This window comes from Xiphophorus maculatus, chromosome 15 (assembly GCF_002775205.1).
Source record: "Xiphophorus maculatus strain JP 163 A chromosome 15, X_maculatus-5.0-male, whole genome shotgun sequence".
In the NCBI taxonomy this organism is placed as follows: domain Eukaryota; kingdom Metazoa; phylum Chordata; class Actinopteri; order Cyprinodontiformes; family Poeciliidae; genus Xiphophorus; species Xiphophorus maculatus.
Genome location: NC_036457.1, coordinates 8,130,960 through 8,157,256, shown reverse-complemented (window position 1 = coordinate 8,157,256; position 26,297 = coordinate 8,130,960). Strand labels below are relative to the sequence as shown.

Here is a 26,297-nt window from a genome sequence, read left to right as displayed (position 1 = left end):
TAGATGACGTGTTTTGAACTCTCTAATTAAGGCTTGAACCCTTATGAAGAGGGTAAAATAACAAGTTGGTTGGTATAAAACATGGATATATTCATATCAACTGTATTTCTACATTCTCTTTGACATTGAACTTCGTGAAATGAGCCAAACACTTTGAAAGACCAGTTCTCCCCCTCACCTGCCGATGGTGCTGTGCCGAGCACCACTGATGAAACAACGTGAAAACTTCTGAAGAAAACATGAGCGCAACTTCCTGCTTTATGAAATGTAAACAGAAATGAAGTGGCGTCAAATTTTAGCTGTTGTATGATTTCTCTTGTCCTTGATAACAGATCACGAGTGATTTCTGCTACTAGTGCAAGACCCACGTATTTGTTTTGGTTATATTTACCCAGAATGCCTTGTGCTACATTTCACTTCCTGCTTTTGGAGTAAAAAAAAACAGACTTTCTAGACAAATGAAGAAGAGTTTGATTAAAGTGGACTAAACAGGACTGGTGTGAATGCACCCTTATTTGTTGATTAGCATCATACAAAAATCTGCTACCAAAGAAAATTTAAATAGATAAGATTTAAAATAAAAATGAAAAATGTATGTTAAAACACACCAATGCTTGGTATAATTGAGTCTACCTTGAAGACAAAGACATCCCTGACATTCTATGAATTCCCTGGCTAGCAGGAGCCGTGACGTTTCCATATGTATATTCAGCTGTCTAGATGGAGCCAGATGGGCCAAGCGGGCCCCCCACCACATTCACACATTACTGTCGACTGCAATTCTCTTTCTCAGGACACCAGAGCTGCAGGAATACACCCATCTCCTGACCAGCAGCGATAACAGGATGGATTTCTAATCCACAATTGAGACAGGCAGTAACAACTAGCCTGTAGCAGTCGGGGTTACAAGTGGTGTGTTGTGGCCCAGAGGTTTGTGCTTTTAATCCTTCGACCATCAGAAAAACAAGGTGTTGACAAGTTACGGGGACAAAAATAGGATTTTATTCTCCAGCGACAAGCGCTGCTGCTGCCTTTAGGGGGCGAGACACCAACCAGAAAAATAGGCTGGTCGGCTCAAGGACGGAAGAGAGGGAGTGAATTAATGTTGAAGAATATTTAACACTTTGGCTCTCCTACCTGTCTGATGAAGAAGTCCCCGTGAATCAGTGACACTAGACCAAAATTGGTGTATTTGAACACATGGTCCATCAACCACATCATTTTCCGCACAACCTGTAAAAAAAACCAAACAAAAAAAAACAATAAATATCTGTTACAACCACATTTTTTCTTTCGCTCAGAAGTGGAACAAACCGACATTGTCCCCTCCTGAGCATGTCCACCCTCATGACCTGCACAAATGCAGCTCCGGCTTACTGGCCTTCGCTCGTTAAGAGGATAAACTGGGCCAGCCATGCAGCGGTGGAGATGGATCATGATCATGTCTGTGCAGTGTGACTCGGCACTTCCAGTGCCAAACCAGCCAAAACAAAAACAAAAACAACAATACAGAAGTAACCAATGGAAACACACCATTATTAAACTTAAATACACATGATCAACAAGTTACGATATGAGTTTATTTAGGGCAGCAACTACCAATTATTTTAGTAATTGATTATTCTACTAATCAGATTTAAAAAATAGGCACATTCTACAGATTTTTCATTTAACTACTTAACCCTTTATATGCCATATTAGAAATACTTAAAAAAATATGCAAATAAAAGAAATCAATTTCTTTTTAACTAAGAAAGTAATCATTTTATTGCCTCAAATGCAAAAACATAGCATTCCTTTAGTGAATTTGAAACAGGTGAGGCTAAAACTGACTTACTTGGTAGATTATATTTAATATAGAAAAAAACTTTGGCTTAATTACTGCTCTCAGTTTTTTGATTTCTTTTAGTCTGTATAATCCAATTAATGATTAATCGATTACTAAATTACTTTACGATTATTTTAATAATTGATTCATCACAACTAATCGTTTCAGGCTTGCTTTTATTTTAGTGATTCAGTAAAAAAAAAAAAAAAAAAACAAGAAGTCATTAGTGTTTATTTCTATTAATTTCAATGGCTTATAGATAATAAAAACACAACATTTAGCGTCTCATATATTGTAGTATTAAATAAGCCCAGTAAATAAGGATTTTAGAGCAGAAATTTAGGTCTACTTAAATGTTTGTTGATGTACTTTAATGTATATGAACTCAATATCTGGCCATGACTCATTTTGCTTAAACTGCTACATTAATGTGGGATGACACTTCTTTCTTCCACTCAACTTTCTAGTTGCAAATGCAGAACACTACTAGAAGCCAATTTCTTAAATGAGTGTCAGTGACAGTCTAATTTTTTAAGTAAAACTTAATTTGGGTATTTAATTCAATCTAACAGCTACACATACAATCATTTACATGCTTTATTAATAACATAAGAAAAGTCAATAAATATACTACCTTTTATATTTTAGCTCCCTATAAGTAAAAAAGAACAAAGTAAAAGAGAAAAAATAGATGAATTAAACTATAATCCAAAGATGAGTCTTCTTCAGGTTCGGTAGATTTGACTGAATAAACTGCAGAAAGAAATAGCTGAAACACCAGCTTACGTCTGACAAATAGCCGCCTCTATGAGAATTGTACTAAACTATTTTACATCATAATAAACTTCCAAAACACAGGCATACAGCTCTAACAAACAAATCATCTTCAACAGCAGAAATATTATGACAGAAATTAGCTCTTTGGATTACCCAGAAAGTCATCTGTTTACTTTATATGAGCCTTTAAAAACAGTAAAAATCATTCATCCAAGACACATTTGTACTTGGAAATTTACCCTCATTTCACTTTCAAAAACAACACCCATTGAATTTAAAGCTGGTGTGGCTCAGAGTCTAATGCAAAATGAGTCCGAGGCAACAGGATGGCTAAAGGAACTGCTGGAAGCACCATTACAGCAGCTGCTCTGCTTTTTACGTATATTGACATCACACCTCTGCAGCTTTGACACGGTTCCGTTCCTGAATGTCTTACCGTGCCCTTGTCTTGCAGGCACATCATGAGAGTGCAAACATCCCCAGTGGACTGATGATTGACAATGACCATGGCTTCTTCTTCAGAGATGTCCCGCACATCATCACCCCACTCTGTGACTGAAAGACAAAACACAAAAACACAAGTTTCATTCAACCATCAATTCCTAAAATTAACAAGAAGCCTATGTTGTAGTTTGAAACAATATTTCTGAACGTCATTCATCTCTAAATATATTCAAGTCACGACTGCATCCATGCATGTTTTCTTAATGTCAGTTAATAACCTGCTACAAAGTTATTCCCATTCTGCTATGTAGATACAAAGCAGCGCAGCAATGTTTGATTTAGTGAAATTAACCAAAATGTTTGAATTGAAGATTCAAACCAACCTTATATTGTGAGGAACTTCATCAGTTTTTTTTAAATACACAATTAGGGATCGGTATGAGCTCTGCTCCTTGTAAAATGGTGATCCCAGGTGGGAAGAAGTACCGGTACACACACCTCCAAATTGCGCAAACAGGCTACTGTTCAAATTCAAATTTTGTCTTATAGAGAAGCCCTGGCATCGTTTTTAGCAAAGAGGAGTAGGAAAATGCACAAGCAGTGTCACAGCGGGTTTATAAAGTAAAATATTAAATAGTTGCAGCATAATTCAAAAACCAGGGTTTGGGTTTTAAGGACTTATGTCATTAAAGACAGCTGCATCTGTGCTCCATTTCTGACCTGAAATGTATCATGACTGTTTCCTTCTCTACATAAAGGGCAAAATTAATGGTGAAGGTGCAGAAACCTTTTTTACAGGTGCAAAATGCTCCATGATCCAGCCATGTTCGATCTCACAGCTTCATGAGACCATAGGGCAGTCTTAGTGTTTGAAGGAGGACTTCAAACCGTCAAATCGTTTATCAAAGGCTACAAGCTTAGTTCAAACATAGAAAAGTCAAACAATAGGTGTGTTTCCTTTCATCAATATCTCTGAAAGGTGTGTTTTCCTAAGTACATACACAGTAAAAACCACTCTTGTCTCTGTCAACATGCATAGGGCTTTAAACTAACAACACCTGCCCTCGTTCTGTCATTCTGACAACATGCTAGCCTGCTACATGTTTGCTGATACATATCCTCCCTGCACGAATGATGAGCACAGTACATTCCTACAATACCAAGTTTTATTAATCTGGACCTTATCACCAAAAATGTTTTCAACAGAACAAGCAAGAACTGGATGTACTCCGTTTTTCTAAAACCACACAGGCTTTTCCAGACATCGTTGAACCCCAAAAAGTTATATTAATTTAGCTTTTCCAAAAAATTATGTTTTATTTATTGGATTTTTTTAAAAAGCTTTTATGACGCAAGTGGAATCTGTTTTAAAGCAGTTCATGTAAATCGGTTTTCTTCTGTCTGTCAGTCTTTGGAAAAGCAGCGTTTAAGTTTCTACTAGTGCATTTCAAGTAATATTTACAAGAGCGCTATAAGTTTTATTTTCTTCCTGTAAGACTTTGCTGGGTTCGCAGGCCCCACCCTGACTATTCTACATAATCCAATTTGACGACAAATGTGTTGAAACAAACTCCTCCAGAAGCATTATGGATGTGTGTGGCGACTTTATGCTCTTTGCTTAGTTGAATCATTAATGAAGATGCATGTTGACTCATACTGAATGAGAACATGTTGGTCTGTGGTTGGAAATGAGGAAGGAGAAGTGAGGTTTCAGGAAATGGTAGCATACTCACTTTTTTATCTGTGACCACTGAGTGGAACAAGGGATGACTTTAACATTCTAGTCTGTTGTTGGGAACGCATATAAATAACTTCTTATACATTCAATCATTAAGCTGTAAGTCTAAACCTGATCAGCAGCAGTGTTTGAATGGGAAATCCCTGAATATCTATTGGAAAAGCTGCAAGCTAGCTCAGAATGTAGCAGCAACATGACGTGAGGCTTATTTGCATGTGCATGAATAATGCTTCCCTCCTTTGTGAATCAACACAAGGCATCCATGTACACCAGAGAGCAGAACTGCAGCTTTGTTCACTGTCAAAGAAATAAAAATAGCAGGGAGCAAAAAATATAGCTGCAAACTGAAGCTCTCTAGGCCAAGAAAAGGCAGATCAAGTAAGACATGCAGCACACAGGTACATGGAGGCCTTACCTTCCCACAAAGCAATACTGATCAGGAGCCGACAAAAAGGTTATGCAGAAATGACTCATTTCGCTTTTATTTTACAACTAACGTCATTCAAATGCAAGAGACTGTAAGCGTGGATTAGGTGACATAAGGATAAGTACATAAGAAACACTGATCCCGACATGCAGCAACCCAACACTAATAAAAAAAAAACAAAAAAAAAAAAAACATTGTCTACTAAAACAAAGGAATTCCCATAAGTGGACCTGAATGTCCCACAGCCGCCCACACACTGAGGTCCAGCTGACCACTTTATGATCTGTGTGCACATTTTATGATCACCAGTCTGTTTTCCAAAAGGTTCAAACAAAATGACAGAGAAACGGCACTGCCTGTTTGTACAAGCTGCTCCCACACAGATTTATTCTGATGGGTTTCCCACCATCGGCTGGGAAGTTCTGAGTAGAAAGAGGCAGAGTTGTTCTCTCTTATGCAACAAAATGCCTATTACTTTCATTTACAGCAGCCGTTCAGCAGACAACAGCAAACAGTAATGGCTTCGTAATGACATTAAACACAGCGCCACCTGCTTCAATGGAAAATGCAACTGCGTCACTGACTGATGCTGTTAAGATTATGAACCGTCATGTAATCGTTACTAAATACAAAACAGAAACATGCATTAATGTAATTGAATTTTTGAAGATATAACACAACCATAAAGAACCATAAAATTTAACATTGAGAAGTCTTGATCTTATTGAACAGGCAGGCTCTTTCACATCAACAGTAACCAGTAACTTAAGCATCTTGTGGTCTGCTTTCAGGGTTACCTTGGTGAATTGCATCGTGAGTATCATGACAGCAATTTTGAACATTGCTGTATGCTATGTTGTATGCCATTTTCCATTTCAAATTCTTTTAAGGCCTTTTTAAATGCACACACTGATTCTGTGTGAAGGCTTCAGACATAAAACACAGCGTCAACTGCTGTGACAAATGTTAATCCAGTTTTCTATTAGGGTGCATTCACACCAGTCCTGTTAAGTCCGCTTCAATTGAACTCTAGTTCATTTGTGTAGAAAGTCCGATTCATTTGGGCAGGTGTGAATGCGCAATTGATCAAAAAAGCAAACTCTGGTCTGCTTGAAATCCTAGGTCTCGGTTTGGTTAAAGTGAATTCTGGTGCGGTTTGAATGTATATGTGAACCCAAAGCGGACCGGAGACCACTCAGGGTTTCCCCCAGTGTATTATAAGCCTGGCGGCCCGCCATATTTTAAAAGGCCCCCCACCAGGCTAAGCATTGCTTGTTTTTATTTTTAGAAAAATTAGTAATTGATCTGACCAATCAGACAGCTGGCGCCTCTGCTCGTTGCCTCACGCGCTGCCGCTGTTTTATTAAATTTACCTCAGTGCTGATAGCGCGTGCGTCCTTTCACTCAAACTAGACACAGGCTGACCTGTAAGAATATTTACATCAACCTAATGTGAGGAGTTATTTTTCTTTGGAGAACTCTATATAAAGGGAAGAGTTTAAAATACAGTTAGAAATGGTTGCGCAGCTCTAGGTGGTTTTTCAATGGGCTTGGTTTGTTTGACACAGTGCAGTGTGAAAGCAAACCACCGCAACTGAATTTCTAACAATTGTTGCAAATTTATTCCCCAATCGAACTGAGTCTACTGGACTATCAGGTAAGATTAAGGGAAAACATCCTTAATCTATCTAAAAATGTATCTTATGTTATTATGTATTTGTGTACTATAGTCTTTTCAGTCACTTCACACATACCCAATGCCCCGTGTCAATCCGCACTAACAGAACTGGATCTACAGTTCTCCTGATCTACGCTGTCAGGTGTCTGCTCAGAGCACACAACCAAGTTCAACACCCTCTCTCCCTTATCAGAGTATTGATGGGCTACATATGGCAGCTGTAACAACTGAAACATAGCTCATGTGAGCTGAGCTGATGACCACACCAAAGCCACTGGGGAACTTCAGAAGCTGCTATTGCAAATTAAACACTTGAACAGCTTTGCATATTAAGAGGGAGGTGAGAAGATTCAGTCAGGCTCCAGCTGGTACAGGTGATATCCAAAGAATTAGGGCAGGTCTGACCAGTTCTAGCACTGTGTAATGCAAATGTTGTAAATGTGAGACCTTAATTTGCAGAGGAGGACTCAAGTTCCTGTCTGGGAGGCCCGTAGTGAGATAAAGATTCAGAAGAAACTTTAAGCCCACCTCATATTTGTTATTTTTTATATAGAATTAGAAATGCTTTATCGGATATGAATAAACAATTCAACTCCCTTTTCAAATAAAATGAATATTTTATTAATTAAAATGCAGCAACATAGCATTCCTTTAGCCAGATCTGCTTGGATTGTTGATTTGTTGAATTAACTGATAATTGGACAGCAAAAGGTTTGTCTTTTTACATCATTTGTACTGGGTTATGCTAAAGCGATGCCACTTGGGGAGTTTGGGTAGAAAATATTTCTAGGCAAAGATTTTTTTTTTTTATCTTAAATGAAAAATGTGTAGATTTTGGCTTAATTACTGCTGTGACTGTGCTGTTCTTTAGCAAATCATCTTTTTAGCGTCTGTATACTCCAGTTAATGATTTACTAAATTAGTTGAAAATTATTTGAATAATCAATTCATCCCAATTAATCATTTCCGCCCCACTTTGTTGTATTTTTTCATCAAGTGGACTTTTTATGTCTTCAGAAAAGCAGTTTCTCTTCATCTGGTGACACAATTGACATTCTGCCTTTGTTTCACCTCCTGTCTCCAAGTAAAACATACAAACACTCACGAGAACAGATATCAAGAGCATAGATAAACACAAAGTCCATGAAGTGTGTGTTCCCTTAAGAAAATGCAACTTCATACAGAACATACCTTCCTACATGCCACTGCTGCAAGAGTGAAGCATAATGATATCAGCGAGTTGGGTCATCTGTCAGACAGAATACATTAGGGAAATTGTCTTTGAGAAATGACACAGTTATCACGACGGGATGACAGCAACACTGTAGGCACGGTGTCTAATCCGGTATCTGTGGTCAGCTAAACATTGTGCCACTGACCTTGACACCCATCTCCTCTTGTAAATCGACAGCACATCGTGACATCTCCTCATCTTCCACATAAAGAGAAACCATCACAGAGAGAGATTATTTCCCCCGACAAAGTCAATGGTTTTTGGTAACTGAGTCAACTTAATGAAAACCAACGATTTGTGTTCAGAGAAAACCAGAATTCAAAGCTCTTATTGTTTTTCCTTTTATTGCAGCAGCAGCTACTAAGAAGCTAAGTGACAATTGTTTCTGCAGGAAGAAAAATTAAGGGTTGCAATAAGATCTGGATTTCAGATAGCATATCTAGAGCTACAGTCAAATGAGATATTTTGCATTATTAAACTGATCCATATCGATATTAAAAATTTGTTTTTTTCCCAGTTCATGCTTACAGCAATCCTTCTTCTTGATGAGCATTTGGCAGCGGTAGGCAGCAGACTGCATCGAGTCATTAACCCCACTGAACTATAAAGCTTTATTTTCAAATGAGGATTCCTGGATATGCACTAGCTAAAAATAATGTTCTTCTCTGCTTTTATTGAATATAGTATAAGCTGTGTCTGCATGTTTAAATAGATTTTTATAAGAGAAATTATAAAACAGATGTGAGAAGGTTGATGTCGCATCATAATGGATAAAACATCAACACATTACATATAATGAAACATTACATTCACACTGAAGCAGAAGATGACTTAAATTACAGCCATAGTTACTTGGCTGTAACTATTGATCATTTTAGTAATCAATTATTTTATCAATCTATTAATCAGCCAAGTAAAAAAAATTTCAGATTTTTGCAGATTTTCATGTTGACCACTTAAGCCTTTTTAGACAATGATAGAAAAGATACAAATAAACAAATAATTCAATTATTTTTTAAATAAGAAAATAAAAGATTTATTGCCTAAAATGTAATAACATAGCATTCCTTTAGTGAATTTGAACCGGGTGGAGCTAAAACTATGCCACTTTAGTTTTGGGTAGAACATATTTAAAGACAAAGGTTACAAAGGTATTTATCTAAATTCCAAAATGCATAAACATTTTGTACAGTTTTGATTCAATTACTTTAACTTTTTTTTTCCAGCAAATTATCTACTTTTTCTGCATACTCCAGTAAACCATCTAAATTAGTTGATGATTATTTCTATCATTGATTCATCAAATTAATCATTTCAGTCCTAGCTGAAATGTCTCTTATTTTTTACCACCATCATTTCTGATAAGCCTTTGAGCTGCTGATTAGCATTAGCATCTGATTAGCATCTCAAAGCTCAAATAATACCTAAACTGCAACCCCAACGGAGACGTTCAAAAACTTCATGGATCCAGAGAGAGAAGGAAGTATTTCAAATCATCTCTTCCATTCATCATAATGGGCAAAGACCATATCCCCTACTCCAACATCTCTCTGCCCAGATTTCCAAAAATACAGAGAGACAAAGATTTAAAGAGGAGCCGCAAAAGCAAATGAGGTGTATTAAGGTTGTGCGTGCAAACGCTGCAGTTTTTATACTTAGCACGTTTGTTGGTGAGGTATTATCTTAAAGAGCTCTCATAGAGGGATCATATAAATGCAGCAAACATCCTCTGCAAGAACACCTTGCAAATCGTTTATTTTGAATGAAAGGCAGCATGCACATGATCTGCACCAACAATGCAGCAACAACCTGATGAAGAAGGATGGTTCTCTTCTGGGGTCGACTGTAAAACATCATGACAATGGTGCAAGGAACAATTTGACACAAAAATTACAGAGAACACTCTTCATGAGCAAAAACAGAGTCTTCAGTTGGAAGCTTCTTCAATTTTGCTGTAATACAGACTGCTACAGGAGAACCATCCTGCCCACAGCCATCACCATCTGTAACACCTCAGAAGAATCTTGAATATATGACTTACAACATTTATTTTCCCTTTGGAATCAAAGTATTTTTGAATTGAATCAACTGTGAACCTAGCTTTAGCAGTTCTTGTCATCAATTGATGCCGTTCAGGACATGTTATAAATCATCGTCTCTGCTGCCAATCAGGAACTTTTAGGATGAAAAAAGTATTTCTGAATTGACTTCCTGCTATAAACCTGAACAGAGATGGACATCATACTGCACTTCCCAAATGTACCTGTAATCTCTCAGACACACTGTGCGCTCTGATAGGTTCATAAGTTTACATTTTTTTATCATTGTACTGACATTATATGACATCACTTTGTTGGAAACAACACTCCCCTGTTCAGATAAACTCATCCCAGCAGATGAGTACGTAACAGTAGCCCATTTGTCCTTACCCTGCAGTAGCTTCAGGCCACATTTTTCAAAAACATCTTTCACAATCCTTAAACAATCCAACTTTCTATTTATCGATGCTTTTGTGAGGTCACTCTGACAGAAAAACTGTGACAGACCTTGGCAATAGGTCAGCACACCAGAATGTTTGGCAAAGAGTAGCGGAGAATGTGATCACAGTCATAAAAAACATTAATACTGCTGGATGCAATGTTTACTGTACAAACTTTAATGTATTTGTTGTTTTTCTTCCTGTTACAAACCAACACAATGTAGGACATAGTTGTGTGCAGACCACCTTCTTCTACCTGTTTGCTGTGTTGACCTACATGGCTTATGGAAAACTGCAAACAAAAGAGTTTTTACAGCTTTCTTGCAAATATTGATGACTTTGTCACTTTCAATTTAAATAATCACTAGAACTGTATTATTTCCCTCACTTTATAATACTGTGGTAACAACTCTTCTGGAACCAGTTTCACTTTAGCTCCAATTTTCAAGCAATTCAAATAAAGATCAACACTACTGTTTATGCATTATATTTGTATATTTATACACTTCTATATTTGTATTTAGTATCTGTATTCTGCGAGTATGAGAAACCTCAGTTACCTTACTTATACAGATAAACTAGGCAATTAAAGTTCATTCTTATTCTACCAGCTTCTAAAGCAAACTGGTTTATTATCATTTTTCTTTGGCAAGTTAAATACACTTTAAAATTTGTCAAATATGGAGGGATTTCTTCTTAACCAAATGTAGATTCTTAAAAAATAATTATAGGTATTTGGTTCAAAAAAGTTCAGAAATTGAGTTTCAATATCTTATTTATCCCTTACACCAGTTTTAAACCCACACATGGATTCAGTAAAAAAATAAAATAAAATAAATCTGAATGGCAAAAAATTTTTTGCCATTCAGTAATTAGTAACCAACACCAAGGTCTTTTAAAATCGTTAATTCTTCTGACAGTCTATTTTTCAAGTACATTCTGAAGCATTCAATTAACCAACAAAAAAAACAACTAAATAGCAAAAAAAATCAATTTAGAGGTAAACAGTGTCTTAAAAAAGATCAAGTCGATCACAAACATGCCCTGTAAAACCAAAGGCTGTATGATTGTAATAAAATGACCATAAGAATCACTTTATTCTTAAGAAATAGATTTTTATTCCCTAAAAAGACAGAATTTAAGCAAACATTTCCGGACTGAGTAGGAACCCTGCCAACAGTAACATCAACCAACAAGTATTGAACAAAATACCATGCTGAAACCTCAGAAAAAGGGTTTTTTCTAGAGCTAAATCAAAGGGCAGCTGTAAATAACATTTCAAATGAGAAATTTTAACTGCTGGTACTTCAGTTCAAAAGGTAGAAACAGAAAATATGACTTATCAGAATGTTGCTATCATTTCAAAGTATTTTCTGACAAACGTAGTACGCACAACTCCTCCAATCCAACTGATGTAAATAACATACAAAGCCAAGAATGAGTCTGGATTCAGTCGTGACAGAAAGGTCACCAAAGGCAACTATTTTTATTGCAAGAGGAAAACAATCTACCGCATGTCTGACAGGATTAAGATCATCTACACCTAAGGCCTTGTAAAGAAATATTAAAATCTGTTTTTTTAAGAACCATTCAGCGTTTAAAAAAAACTCCACACAATATTTAAATCCAAAGCAGGAGACAAAAGTGCTTTACTTCTATCAACACCTTCAATATGGGTGAAGATCTACAGAAATTTCTGTTTTAGCAAACAATATAGCAAGCAATCTTTAAACAGTGCTTCAAAGGATGATTGACAATTTAACAACATACATCTGTTGTTCTAAGACAGCTAGCTTTGTTTTTTGAGCAGATTACTTTTGATCTGGACATTCAGTAATGTGGACCATTTATAATTTACCATTAAATCCTAAAGGAGAATGTCCAGCCATCAGTTTACCACCTTAACTTTAAGCAAACTTGGGTTATGAAATCCACTTCTGAATGGCTTCAGGAAAAAAAAAAAACTACTTTAATAATTTGGAGTCAAGGCATCAAACATGGCCTTCAGTTTCTTTCCATCATTGTTTTACATATAGACAATTTGGTGCCATCCATTTGCTCTGTGTGTTGTATCAATTACGCTACGCCAGTGAGATATAGATTTCCCACATAATGCTCTACTCATTCTCATAAATGTCCTGCACGCTTTCTGAATATCAGGGCATCACGCTTAAGCCTCCCTCCTTCACCAGGACCTCAGAACAAAAGAGATGTTAATTCCCATTCATGCGATCGCCCTCTCAACTAAGCATGAGCTATAGGGCCATTATTCTAAAGTGGTTCACTCCTTCACTTGTACAAGACGACATGACTTACAATCAGCCTACACTAAGCTTTCATGTACAAGCCACATGAAACATTTATCAAAGTGTGTTGACCGAGCAACTGAAGCCTACTTTTCATACGTAGAAGCCTCTAGAGCAAGAATACAAAGCTGCTGGACACGGTTAAAACATTTCAGAAGAATCTACAAACAGGACATTTGATTTGCAAAGATCTTTAGTGTAATATACAAACTTTAGAAATTATTCTTTTTGGGGGAAGGGGGAGGGTGGGGAGGAATCAACATAATTCAGGACTGACAGGGAAATGTCTGTCAGATATGATTTGTCCCCACCTATGCAGTCCAGTGATTAGGTCTGATCAGCCAAGTGACTGGTAGCACTTTGTGGGTATATGGCGGCTTTAACAAATAAAAAGCAGTCTGTTGCTGCTTCCAAGGAAGGAGGAGTCACTCCGTGCTTTAATTTCTACTGCCAGGAAATATTAAGTCTGACCATCCTTGGTCCATAAAGGTCAAAGGAGCAATTAATCCGAGATGATAATTGGGTTTAAAATGCCAGTCAGGTTTTCAACCACCAAAACTGATTTCCTGGACTCAATTCAAGCTACTTCATTATTCTTTAAGGTAAATTATTAAAGTTTCATCAAAGAGTTATTTAAAATGGGTTCAGCTGTGGGCAAGAACGATTTCCTGTAGCAGTTGGTTGCGGCAGCTCTAAAGAAGCCTCTGACTGAAAATGCCCCATTGTGTCAGAGTCTTAAGAAGAGGTTGATCAGGGTTGCCCATTGTGGCATCCCTCTTTACACAATCATCTCGAGATGTTCCAGCACATCTTCAGTTTTTTTAAGCTCACCAACTCTCCACACCAGACTGCACACACAGAAAGCTGCCTGTTCAAGATCTGGCTGGTTTTGTATCAGCTTTCAATTTATGTAAGTTTTGAAAATGTTTTCACAACTCCAAGAGTTCAGCCTAGAAAATACACAAGAAGGCTTCTGTTTAATTTAGTGAGGTTAATTGTCAAGATCAACATACTAAAGACAGATTTTAAAATGTAAACTAATCTTGTCCTTTAAAAACACACAATTGTCATGATTAACACCCATCATTTTAGCTTGACCATTCATCTTGTATCCATTGACCCCAAACCTGGCCAGAGCAAGCCTATCATATCATGGAAATACCACAGGTTGTCAAAAATCTTTCCTTTTGTGTTTTTGCTAATTTCATTTATGCTTAAAGTCAAATAAAAAAGGTCAGAGGGTTGCAGAGTGGACCCCAGCCTATTCATTGTTCACTATTTGTGAATTTGTCGATTTATAGACCACAAATCTATTATTTGAAAGAAAATGCAGCTTGGGGGGCTGAAATACCTTGGTGCAATGCTACGAGACACGCCATTACCTAGAATTTCCAAAGTAGCCAATCCAGGACCGCCATTAATTTTTCTTGGCTTTGATTGGTCAAGAGATATAAGGAAATAAGGAAGACAATGAAAGTTAACTTCTGCAGCATTGGTAAGATAGTTTCCACTGTGCATTTTAATGCCTGTTACGGTATATTTGGTGTGTAAACTTCTAACACAGGTGGTTATAAGTGTTTTTGAGCAGGTCTCAAGTATTCCTACATTTCAGCTACTCAAGGCGGTTTTGGTCACTAACCCCTAACCCACAGGCCAGAGTTTACCCAGTACTGCTCCGTTTTATTTTTGCTGCACTTCTCCAGACCTGGAAAGTCACTCAAATCAAATTTAAAGTGTGGAAGATAATGTTTTATGTCAAATTGAGGTAAAGATTTGTTTTGTTTCCTATGATTACTTGTTTTGAAATCTATAAACTATTTATGTGCTGTCCTGTAAAAGAAAAAAAATAATAATTTCAACAAACATGGTAAATAAAACAGCCAAGGGTTTTTGAATCAACAAAAAGAATGAATCACTGATCTGTTTAAATGAATACATAAGGAATAATTAGTCTGAGTTCTGCCAGAAACCCAGAGGTGATAAAGAGAGACCAAAGACGAGCCTGAGTGGATGGTAGACACAACACAAGGTCTGTTAAAATGTATGTATGCAAGAAGATTAAGATCCATGTTACACTGCTTCCAATGCAAACACCATTACCAGTCTGATCAAAGACTGGGAGATGCAACATCTAACTGGAAAACAAGTGTGCGATGCCTGCGTGCTCAGTGATTGCTTTGATCTTTATTCACAGGTCTGACAGACCACCCACTCTTGCAAAATACACTGAAATCTTCCTTCTGCTGGCTTCACGCCATGTGCTCCACTGCAGTGTGGAGCTTTGGATGATAGGGGGAAAAAAGTTCCAACTTCATTGAGAAGGGGTCAAAATAAGTCAAAATACAACTCATGTGAGTTTCTAATACAAACTAGCTTTACCTAGATTAAACTTGGCACAACGACAGCAGATTTAGGCATGTCTCTTCAGAAAGTTTATAATTTGTTTGGTTATTTATTCTTAGAGTGTTTTCACACATGATAATCCAGTAGACTTGGTTCTATTGGCGACCCATTTGTTTGCACCATCACCAAACCAGGTGAAAAACCTGTTTATCCCCTCACCTGTGGAGGCTACACCAAGAACCACTGAATGAAACAATAGGAAAACCTCAGAAGAAGACATGAGAGCAACTTCATTTTTTTGAAAAATGTAAACATATTAGCATCAGATTTTAGCAGTTGTAAGATTTCTTTTTTGGTCCACATCACATTCACACCAGCAAAAAAGGAGAAAAAACTGACTTTCTAAACAAACGAACTGGAGTTTGATTAAAGCAGACTAAACTGGGCTGGAATGAATGCTCCCATAACATCTGCCAGGTGACATTACAATGCCATTAGCTTCCATGCTTCTGATGTGACGTAATGTTTGCAGGCTTGGGTCGGGTCCTCCTCCTGTCAAGCAAGCGTCTTGACACCGATTAGGCTCAGTTGTATTACACATGAATGAATGACTTACATTTTCCATCCAACTCACTGAAAGCTGAGCTACGCCCCACAACTGGCATCGATTGTATGCCCGCAGGAGAAGAAGCATGAGAGGCCTGTGTAGGTTCATTCTCCCACCACTTTGCATCTAATTAGGAAAACAGGATGCAACTCTTGGTTGAGTTTCAAGTTAAAGTTGAAGGACCATCCAGTGATAAACACTGAGGACTTTAAGTGCATTCACCTCCTTGCTTAATCATTGACATTAAACATTCAGAGTATAGTGCACACAGTTGACAGAAACCATTTAGCACTGATTGAGTTATCCGATATTTACAAAGCACTACTGTTCTGCTACACCAGCTAACATGATAACATGACTTAACTTCAACTATTTAACAATCCATGGAGTTCCACAACGTCACTGCTATCGCTTCACTCTGATTGCATATCAATATGTCAAAGCAAGAAAGAGAAGTTAAATGTTGACTTGCATTGATGATTTGATTAAGAAATCAAAGCAAATGTTAGTTGATTGTGTCTGATGTTCATACATTCATTAGGTCAATAAGGTCAGGGTAAAGATAAAGTTTTACTTCAAACAAAGCTATCCAGAACAAGTTAAATCTCAAATATTTGCTTCTCTATCCCACCTGGCTAGAGTTCATTTCTTTATATCTAACAGCATCATAAACAAGGTATCTGTCAGAGCAGCTAAGCAACATCAAACATTAAACATCACACGTTTGTGTTGTGGAAAAAAATACCATGTGACCTTATCTTGTAAGAATACAATCCTCATAGTCCAATCATAGTTGTATTTCACCTCTTCAGAAATGTATCATATCTGCTCATCAAATATCAGTAAAGATTTCGCAATCGCTCTTTAGAACTGGACTGATGCATCTTTGATCAACTTCCAGACTTTGTTTGAAAGATACAAAAGAAGAAAAAGTGGTTCAAAAACCTTTTTTTTTTTCCAGCCGCACATTAAGACTCCAGTAAGCGTTAGGAGTTGCAGATCCCTGGTGTGTCATCAATGCGACATCATTTCCTTTCCTTGGCAGTAAGGAAGTAACAATACATGCATTCAAACTGAATCATTTGCGCTCAACCAATCCAGCATTGCTCTAAATCTGAACATGAACAGAATTGCAGTGTGTGATGAAGTTCCACCACTCAGCTTTTAAAAAGGTGGGTCATGAAGCAACACAATTACCATGCATGTCAAGCAACTAAAGTTCATTTAAACAGTGCTTTTGGTCCCTTTTATTTTTCTGTCTTGGTGCACTTAAATGTTTCTTATGCAAATTTTAAAATCATTTAAAGATATCTTGAGTAAATAAAAAGACATTTCAGCAAACCAGATGGTATGTCAAAAAGTAATACCTCCTGAATCTAAAACACGCTTGTTGCAACAACTGCCATCAAGCATTTATAATCTTTATTTTAAGAAAATCACTATGAAGGTACATACTTTGCAGAAGTGTTTTAATTCAATCACACTTGAAGATTTTTGATTTTTCATAATCAAAAATGGCCTGTGTAAAGTCACGCTACAACAACTCATTCCAATTTTATGTTTCGACTTTGACTAGGCCACTCCAAATCCTTTACTCTGCTTCTGAGCCATGAAAGAGAGGCATTTGCTTGCATTCTCAAAATGCGCTAGAGAGCAGAATTCGTATTTAAGAGAGACAGGAAACACTTTTAATCAGGACTGTTTTTAAGACTTGCTGCTTCTTTAAAATTGGTGAATTTTTGTCTCAGCAATGATACATAGCCCTTTGGAATAATGTGACATTTGCCTCAAGCTAAAGTCTGTCTGCATTAGAAGCACCTTTGGCTCAGAATAGAATTTTTTTGACATTTCACAAAGAAGAGGAAAAATATGAATAGACCACAAAGCTGAAATGAGCAAAACAAAACAGTTTATACACCCAACAAAAGAGCTTTGATCATATAAAATAAAAGTTACAGTTCACATGATTCAGCCAGTCTCAAGATCTTTAACACAATTATGAACATATCTCAATGCTACTGCTTTCTACATGCTGAAACCATTCAATTATTCATCAGAGAGCTTTGTTGCTCTCCATATTTCCCTCTTAGCAATTTGTAAGCATTTTGCTCTCCACTGTGTGCAACCAAACACCACAGTTGCCCTGGTCACTTCAAGATATTCACCCAACAGAAATCAAAAACTTTACATTCAGCCACCTGATCATGAAAATATTTGCTGTGAAATGAAATTAGTTTCTTAGATAATTAGGAACTTGACAAAAAACGTAGAATCAGCGTTCGTCATCGATCTCATTTGTATTCAGCCATCTTTCCGTCTCCTGCTAGTGACTTCAATCTATGTGCTTGTATTTTTTAGCAAAAACAAACCTGGAACACGAGCAGACCGAACACAAACTGAGACCAGAGAGAACGGCATGCAAATCCGCCTCGGTACCATTGAAGCACCTCACCTGTGTAGCCCGCGATCCAGCCCCACGAAGACACCATGGCCAGCAGCCATTTGAACATGACTCCTTCGATGTGCCAGAAAGCGGAGCTGTCCCATATTCTCAGCGGCTGGAGGAGCAGCAGGTACAAGCAGTAGGACGGGATGGCCACACAGTTGTTGAAGAACATGAAGGTGAAACGCATCACAGACTTGAGGAGAACCCAGCTCAGTTTGCCGGCACCATCCATCAGCTGTGCCATTCTGAAACGCACCGTCTGCAAACAAACAAAGCCGCCGTTGGAGACTTGTGTTGTTTGACCTACAATAAAAAAATGTTCTGCTTATAGACAGAAGATGTGCACGAAAACAATGAATAGAAATAGAGAATATAGCAGCATAACTGTCACATCTGGATAATAGATTGTCTCAAAGATTATTGTGATAATCAATAATTTATCAAAGACCATTATGAAATGAAGTGGCATAATAATATAATAATAATAACCTTCTGAAATACTAATATACTTCAAAGACATTTTATATATCCAGAATAAAACACAACAAAAAAACAAAAAATGAAAAGGAAATTAAAACCACACAAAACCGAAACCATAAATAAAATGGATTATGAAGACTCTGTAAACAGAATTGCCTTTCAAAAAATATTAATATTCACAAAGCATCTTAGACCTTTAGGATAAATCCTAAGGTATCAAAATGTTAGATGGCGTGAGGAGGAGTTTTAGTGAGATAAGCAGGGAATTCCCGATTCCAATATCGATATCAGAAATCAATCCAATATAAGCCAAAAAACGAGTATCAGATTATATCAGCCAGCCTCTAAAATCTCTGATACAATCTATTGTCATTGATTTTTGTTCTCTACTTGAGTAATAACATTTGATCAAGTCCAAACTTAAACTACAAATATAAGTAATAAAAGTATGCATGGTTTGTGCTGATATTGTATCAGGTGAATATCAGTGTTAGGCAACACTCAAAGCTGCAATATTGATATTGTATCAAAAGTGAAAAGGTTGCATGAGACACTCCTGGTGAAAAAGACCGCCAGAAAGGAGAGATATTCTCCGGAAAATAGATAAAGCTTTGCCAAGAGCAGGATCTGATACTGTTCCTTTACTTCCCAAATTAAACAAGTACAGTATATACAAGCAGCAGGAAATCACACTGAATAGCTGACAGACAGCAGAGCGTCAACATTGATATCAGATAGATGACAGTAAAATGACCAGCATGGCGAGAAGCCGTGACAAATCACAGGATGGGGATGTAAATAAAGTGTGATCAGACATTTCGATGCTGTGTGACAGTTAATTTAATGTTGCTTAGTTTCATCATCCAGTCTAGATTCAATTATCGGTAAACTCCTAACAATCTACTGAGAGCGAATTTTTTGTTTTGTCTTATTTTGTTTTCTGTATCTACCAATCACAGTCACTAGAAGACAGTGAAGTGAGAATCTAGGCTTGGTTTTCTACACAGAATGAAAACTATTTCCAAGAAACTCTGCTATTAAAGCCCATTTTAAATCACTTTTTTCTTTTCACTATTTTTTTTATTTCTCTGTTATATGCTTCAGAATAATCGGTCTCCATCTATCTCAAAGATAATCGCATAGCTGTTACGTAGCCATTTTTTAAAACAGAAACACAGCTCCCTTCGCAACCATTTCCTCCCTGATACAGATAAGCAAAAAGCCTTAAAATAAACAATTTTTCTAAGTATTAACTGAAAAATCCAGCCTTTAAGTACTGTATTTTCCACACTATAAGGTGCACCACATTATAAGGCGCACCGTCAATGAATGGCCTATTTTAAAAATTTTTTCATATATAAGGCGCACCGCATTATAAGGCGCATAGAATAGACGCTACAGCAGAGGCTGGGGTTACGTTATGCATCCATTAGATGGACCTGCGCTAAAGGGAATGTCAACAAAATAGTCAGATAGGTCAGTCAAACTTTATTAATAGATTACAAACCAGTGTTCTGAAAACTCCGTTCATTCCCAAAACGAATAAAAAGCTGTTTTATTATTTCCCCCGAGGTAAAGTAAGTGACATGGTATTTTCGTGACACAGTTTATCTTTTAACAACAGCAAGGTATAACATATAGTGGAGGGGAACTTTTCCTCGATTCAATAAACACGTAAAAAACAGTCTGATACTGTTACGGTAAATCAAACGTTAGTGCAATCACAATATATATCCACTTCCGCACCATTGATTCGTTCATGTTAAATTCTCTCGCTGCTGCTCTATTCCCGTGTTTTACTGGGCGACTGATCGCCTTGAGCTTAAACTCTGCGTCGTAAGCGTGTCTCTTAATAGGAGCCATTTTGGGGTCTTTACACAAACCCAGTGTGTTTTATGGCCATATATATGGCCATATACAGTATATGGCCATATATGTGGCACTATATAAGTCATATATACGGCTTATATAGTGCGGATTATAAGGCGCATTCTCGGCTTTTGAGAAAATTGAAGGTTTTTAGGTGCGCCTTATAGTGCGGAAAATACGGTACATTTACTCAGAGAGAGAGAGGGAAAAGCCACATCTTCCCCAGCAAAGACCAAAATAAATTTTGACGGCCATAATAATTCCAGTAAATTGGATATAACCAAACCATTCTGTAAGTTTTAACACAAGTTTCTGTTTCACTGAAGTATACAAATGATTTGATAGAGAGGCCAATTGTTCTTCAAAACTGTAAAGACAAGAGAACACCACAGAGATATTTGGCATGTTCATGTTCCACCATTGCTCACCTAAACAGGTTTCTTCAGCTTTACTAGAACTTTAACTGTAACTGTGTGTTTTGGTCAAATCACATTGAGCTTTTCAGAAAGACTTTCAGGTGAGTTTATTAAGAGTAAAATGCTTACTGTTATGTATGGTGGAGAATGTGTGATGCTGTGTGTCTGCCGCTATCTGTTGGCATTGTAAAAATAAACAACTTGTCTGCTATATTTCTAATTTTAAAAAACCTCAAATGCCAGTTCCATATTGTGATTAGGTTTCAGTTCCTCCAAAAAACCATTACTGTACTGTGAAACACTCTTATGCTTTCTAATAACAGAAATAAACATAAAATCATTTTTGCGCCAGAATTTATTTTTACTTCATTTCAGAACCTCTTAAGATTTTTCTACCAATTCTTGAACATCAGACTGTCAATAAATTATTATAAAACGACATTTGTGATTTTCTCACTGATGTTTTCAGACTTTTTAAGGCGGTTTATGTTTTATAATGTTCGGTCCTACAACACAGTTTAAAATGACATTCCTGCATAGAATGTATTTTTTGAGAAGCGTGTGTTCACATACTTTACAAAGCACAATGTCTTTCTGCTTCAAAGCAAATAATGATGTCACTGTTTTTAAACTGTGGGAAAATTATAATCTACGGTAACAAACGTGACATTTTGGTTGAATAAAACAACTATTAGAAGTCAATCACTCCAGAATATTTGTTAAAAGTTTTATGGTAGCATCTATTAAAAAAACATAAAATGATAATCATCCCAGGACTGGAGCATCTTAAATACTGAAGTTGCTTTAATTTCTAACACAAATGACCTTTGCATAAATTCAAAGTTATTTTACTGATCCATCTGATTAACTATGTTTTGGTGAAGGCTGCATAATATCTGACACCACAACCATCATTGCCATGTCAATTGTGTTTGTAAATGCAACAGATTATAATTTTTGGTAGGATGTTAGTCCCATGAATTGAAACCATGCAAACTGTTTTTGGTATGCTGAATAAACTTCCCAGTACATCCATGTCTATGCCGTTACTTGATGTAAACATATCCTTAATGGCTATGACGCTGAAGTTCGCAGTAACTGGTGAAAAACTTCTGATATTTTGTAATCGCAATGTTTAGCAATAATATTGTAATGATGTTTTCCTGATTTCATGCAGCTCTAGTTTTGACAAGGAAAACCAATCCAAGTCCTCTTTTGATACAATTTTAAAATGTCTGTCCAGATTGTTGTTTTCGAAAACTTTACCATGTACAGATGTGGAGTTTGTCGTAAAACATTAGAGAAAAGATGTCAGAGCTATCGATCTGGGTCCTCAGACATGTTTTTGCTGATTTTTGTATTTTATTTTGCGTAACTTTGACTTTGGCAATGAGCCAATAGAAATGGTACCAAAATTTTGTCAGGTCGTGTATTTCTGATGATTTTTTTTTTTTGCATGTCTTTCATCATTGCAATGTGCAATTTATTTTAACAAAAATGTTTCTTTTTTCCCAAAATGTAATGTTTCATTGCAACATTTGGGGTGATATTGATAACCAATATTTACTGATGTGTACATCTCCCTACACGTTCGATCAAACCAACTACATTACTTCTCTGCTTCAACTGATCACCCCAACAGTCCTATGTTACTTCACTGTCACATGACTAAACAAATACCACATGGCCAACTCTCTCCCCTACTGAAATACATGCACAAACTGCAACAAAATGGAAATACACGTCAGTTGTTCACATCATATCGACCCCATTTTACTTATCGGACCGATACCGATAGGTTAAAAAATGACTAACATCAGTCAACACTGATGTTGATGCCGATATATTGTGCATCCCTAATGATAATGTATTGTAAATTTACCAATTTCCACATGTGGGAAGCAAAAACTAAATACTGAATGATTTTTTATCAACTCCATTTGGGTTGGACAACAGAACATGACAATATCAAGTAGGCAAAAATATTCAATAAACCAACACATCATGGCCCAAAGAAGAAATCTGAAGAAATCTAAGAACGGATGAGAAAGAAATGACTGACGTGTTTCAGCCTGAAAAGGGTTACAAAGTGGTTTCTAAGGTGAGGGGACTCCAGTGAATCACAGTGAGAGCATTATCTACAAATAGCGAGAACATGGAGTGAGTGGCAAGCCAACCAAAATTACACCCAAGAGCATATCAACCACTCTTTCAGGAGATCATCTGAAGCACTGAAGGCCCGATGCGCAGAATTCAACAAAGAGAAACAGACTTAACAAAAATTAGATATATGGAACAGATCCGAGGCAAAAAACACAACTTATTAAAAAGAACATGAAGGCCCTAGTCATATTTGCCCCAGCACTTCTTGATCACCCCTCAAAAAATTGGGGAAAACATTCTGAGCACTAACTAGACAAATGTTGGCCTTTTGGAAGGAGCACATTCCCTAAAACTAAAGAAGCATTTCAGAAAAGTAATAACATATAGATATGATCTAAAATCCACTCCACTCTGAGACTGGGTCCAAACCCCCCCACAAAATTAAGGTTCTGGGTTGGCCTAGTCAAAGTCCAGCCATAAAATGAGGGTTAGAATTAACTTAAACAGGCCATTCATGCAAAAGGTGCGATAAATTTTCTCCCACTGTGATGTAGGAGTTAGGATATCATTTTCCCTCCACAATGTCAATAGTAGCTACAATAACATAACAGCATTCATTGAAACTGGTAAAAGGGTTTAAAAAAATTTTGCGTTATCTGAACACAACACTATAAATGTGTATAACCAGAACTGAACGAGCAGGCTATAAAAATAAGCACAAACATTTACCTGGAACGTTTCAGACAGGTGAGAATCTCTGGCAGAAATGGTTTTTTCTTTTTTTTTTTTTTTACTCCGCTAACCGGTTGAGGATCAGGCTTTTCCGAGGCATTTATATGCAACACACGCGTAGAGGACGCTATGCTCTGATTATTATTCAAAAGGGATTTATTAATAAAGATGGTTGGTTGTCATTCGTGCCTTGATACCAACGAGCGCCCAACCCAAAACGGTGTTAACAGGCTAAACCAGGACCTTAAAAGGACCATTCAGCGGGGAAGGGGGACGAAGTCCATTACTTCATAACATGCTAGCTAGCAACAGTATGAGTTAGCATAAAGGGAAAAGATGCGGCTAAACGCGTCGGAAATTACCACCTGTGAGCTTCAGCGTTAATGTGGAATAAATAACAGATTGAGCTCAGGGGCCTTTATTGGTGAGCTGCTTTAGGAGGTGAAAGCAAACGTTAAGTTTGACGCTGATTCAAAGCGCAGCGGCTCATCCAGAGTGTAGTCCCACCCTGTAGTTTAGTAGTAAAAGTCTGCTAGCTCATGTTACTCACCCAATTAATGTCACTGAAGCATCCAAGGACGGCCGAAGCGAGATTTACTGTGAAGCTAGGCTATAAAATGGCTATCTCTGCTAGTCGGCATGTTACGTCTGTTAAATCTGATCTGGATTGAGGTTTAAAAAGGTGAAAATGTCAAAGAAACCCCTGTGCGATAGAGCTACTCCTCCCCCCATTTAGCCATCCAGGGTCTTCTCGGGCGCTGTTAGCAGCTCCAGTTGAACGTCGCTGGCTCCATCTCAGGGAGAGATACCGGGATAAATCCTCAGATGCATCATCATCACCATCACCATCAACTCGGCTCAGCTAGCTCCTGGGCGCCCAGCAAACAGTCCGAGGGGAGAGGCTGCTGAGGCGGGCCTGGGCTCAACGCTGCTCCTTAGATAACCGCAACGCAAGCTGTACATGTGCGCAACTAACAGAGAGAGCAGCGATTTTTTTTCTTTTCTAGGCTGGAGGGGACCCGTTATCTTTCTCCAGATCCCGAATCACACCGCGGCAATGTACACAAAGGAAGAACGGTACACAACCGGAAATGGCTAAAGTCCACCTTCAAAATAAGAGGACCAAGGAGCGCATTGGTGGTTCTGTAGATAGGGCACATGTAACATGAGGAAAAAGTTCAAATGGAATCAAAATTATATCTTTTGGCCTTCAAGAAAACAACTGTGTGTAAAAATGCAGCAACACACAATATCTAAAGTAAAGAAAATAGTGGCGTCAGACTAGGAATAGAGATTCACCTTCCAGCAGGATAATAACCCTACATATACAACTACAGATGCAATCAGTCAGTTACTCAAGTTTATTTACTGCTGCTCTCTGTTGGTCAAGTCAAATTTTAAGTAAAGACATTAATGTTTATGGTAATAATGTGAAAAAAGTTCACTGTGCAACCCAACCGAATCCAAATTAACTTGGTTTAATCATATTTATGTCACTACAGTTAAATTCAGCACACTAATATTCTGTACAAAATTAAATAACGGGAAATAAGCCCATGATTCCTTTGATCCTAAGGAAGCATGGGGTGTCAGTCGACAGCATTATTTCCCTTTTAACAAAAAAACCCCCAAAAATAAAACGTTCAGTACAACTAGACTGAAGATAAACCCTCAGTGATTGAACTGACAGAAAAGAGACCAAAATAAGTTTTCAAAAAATCCAGCAAACTTTAAAAACAATACATCTAAGTAAAAAATATATAAATCATCTTATATATTCTTGCTTTAAATGATTTACATGTTTTTGTTCTTAAAAATGGGTCAAATTTATGTTGTTTTTTTTACTAAATAGAGAAGAATTTCTTCACATACCCAAAATAGTGTTCAAATTTTAAATTTTTGTCCTGAAATTTATTGCAAGTCAAAAGTGACATTTTAATAACAGCTTTTAATAATTATAAAATAATTTCCATATAAAACACTAAATTAAGAAATAGTTTGTCGTTTTTTTAAGCAATCTAAAAGAACTTAGGAAGAAATAAATACATTTATCAGCATGCTTGTAAATTATTTCAACAACTATCAGAGGTTTATCAAGGTTTCTGTTAAACCTAAACTGTAAATACCATGTGGTAAAACGACTTTTCACTGTTCAACTACGACCTAAAATTGCACTTTAATTGTGAAAAATCTGACCGGAAGTCAAATTTTTATTCAGGGTGACTTTATGTTGATGCTTGTTTGACGCTAGTCTTTGACTGCGCAGACTCCCTGCTGTCAAAAATTGATGGCTTGACTTCATATGTACATCTATACATAAATAAATAAGAAAATAAAGATAAATTGGATCTTCCGACTCTGAACTGAAATTTGTCAATCCCTAAATAACT

At 37.0% G+C, this 26,297-nt stretch overlaps 1 protein-coding gene across 2 annotated transcripts in view; it reads right to left on the bottom strand.

Moving 5' to 3' along the window:
* lpgat1 (lysophosphatidylglycerol acyltransferase 1) overlaps positions 1–24,978 on the bottom strand; it is a 53,731-nt gene extending 28,753 nt beyond the window's left edge. The window contains exons 1-4 of one of the 2 annotated variants that reach the window (XM_014470264.2): positions 24,458–24,978; positions 18,314–18,566; positions 3,042–3,160; positions 1,138–1,233 (exon numbers count right to left, since the gene is read on the bottom strand). In XM_014470264.2, coding sequence (XP_014325750.1) covers positions 1,138–1,233; positions 3,042–3,160; positions 18,314–18,551 — 453 coding nt within the window. In that variant the 5' untranslated portion in view covers positions 18,552–18,566; positions 24,458–24,978. Of the gene's footprint in view, positions 1–1,137; positions 1,234–3,041; positions 3,161–18,313; positions 18,567–23,904; positions 24,381–24,457 lie in introns of those variants that run through there. The other variant, XM_023347853.1, reaches the window with a different exon arrangement.
* Positions 24,979–26,297: the final 1,319 nt, after the last annotated feature.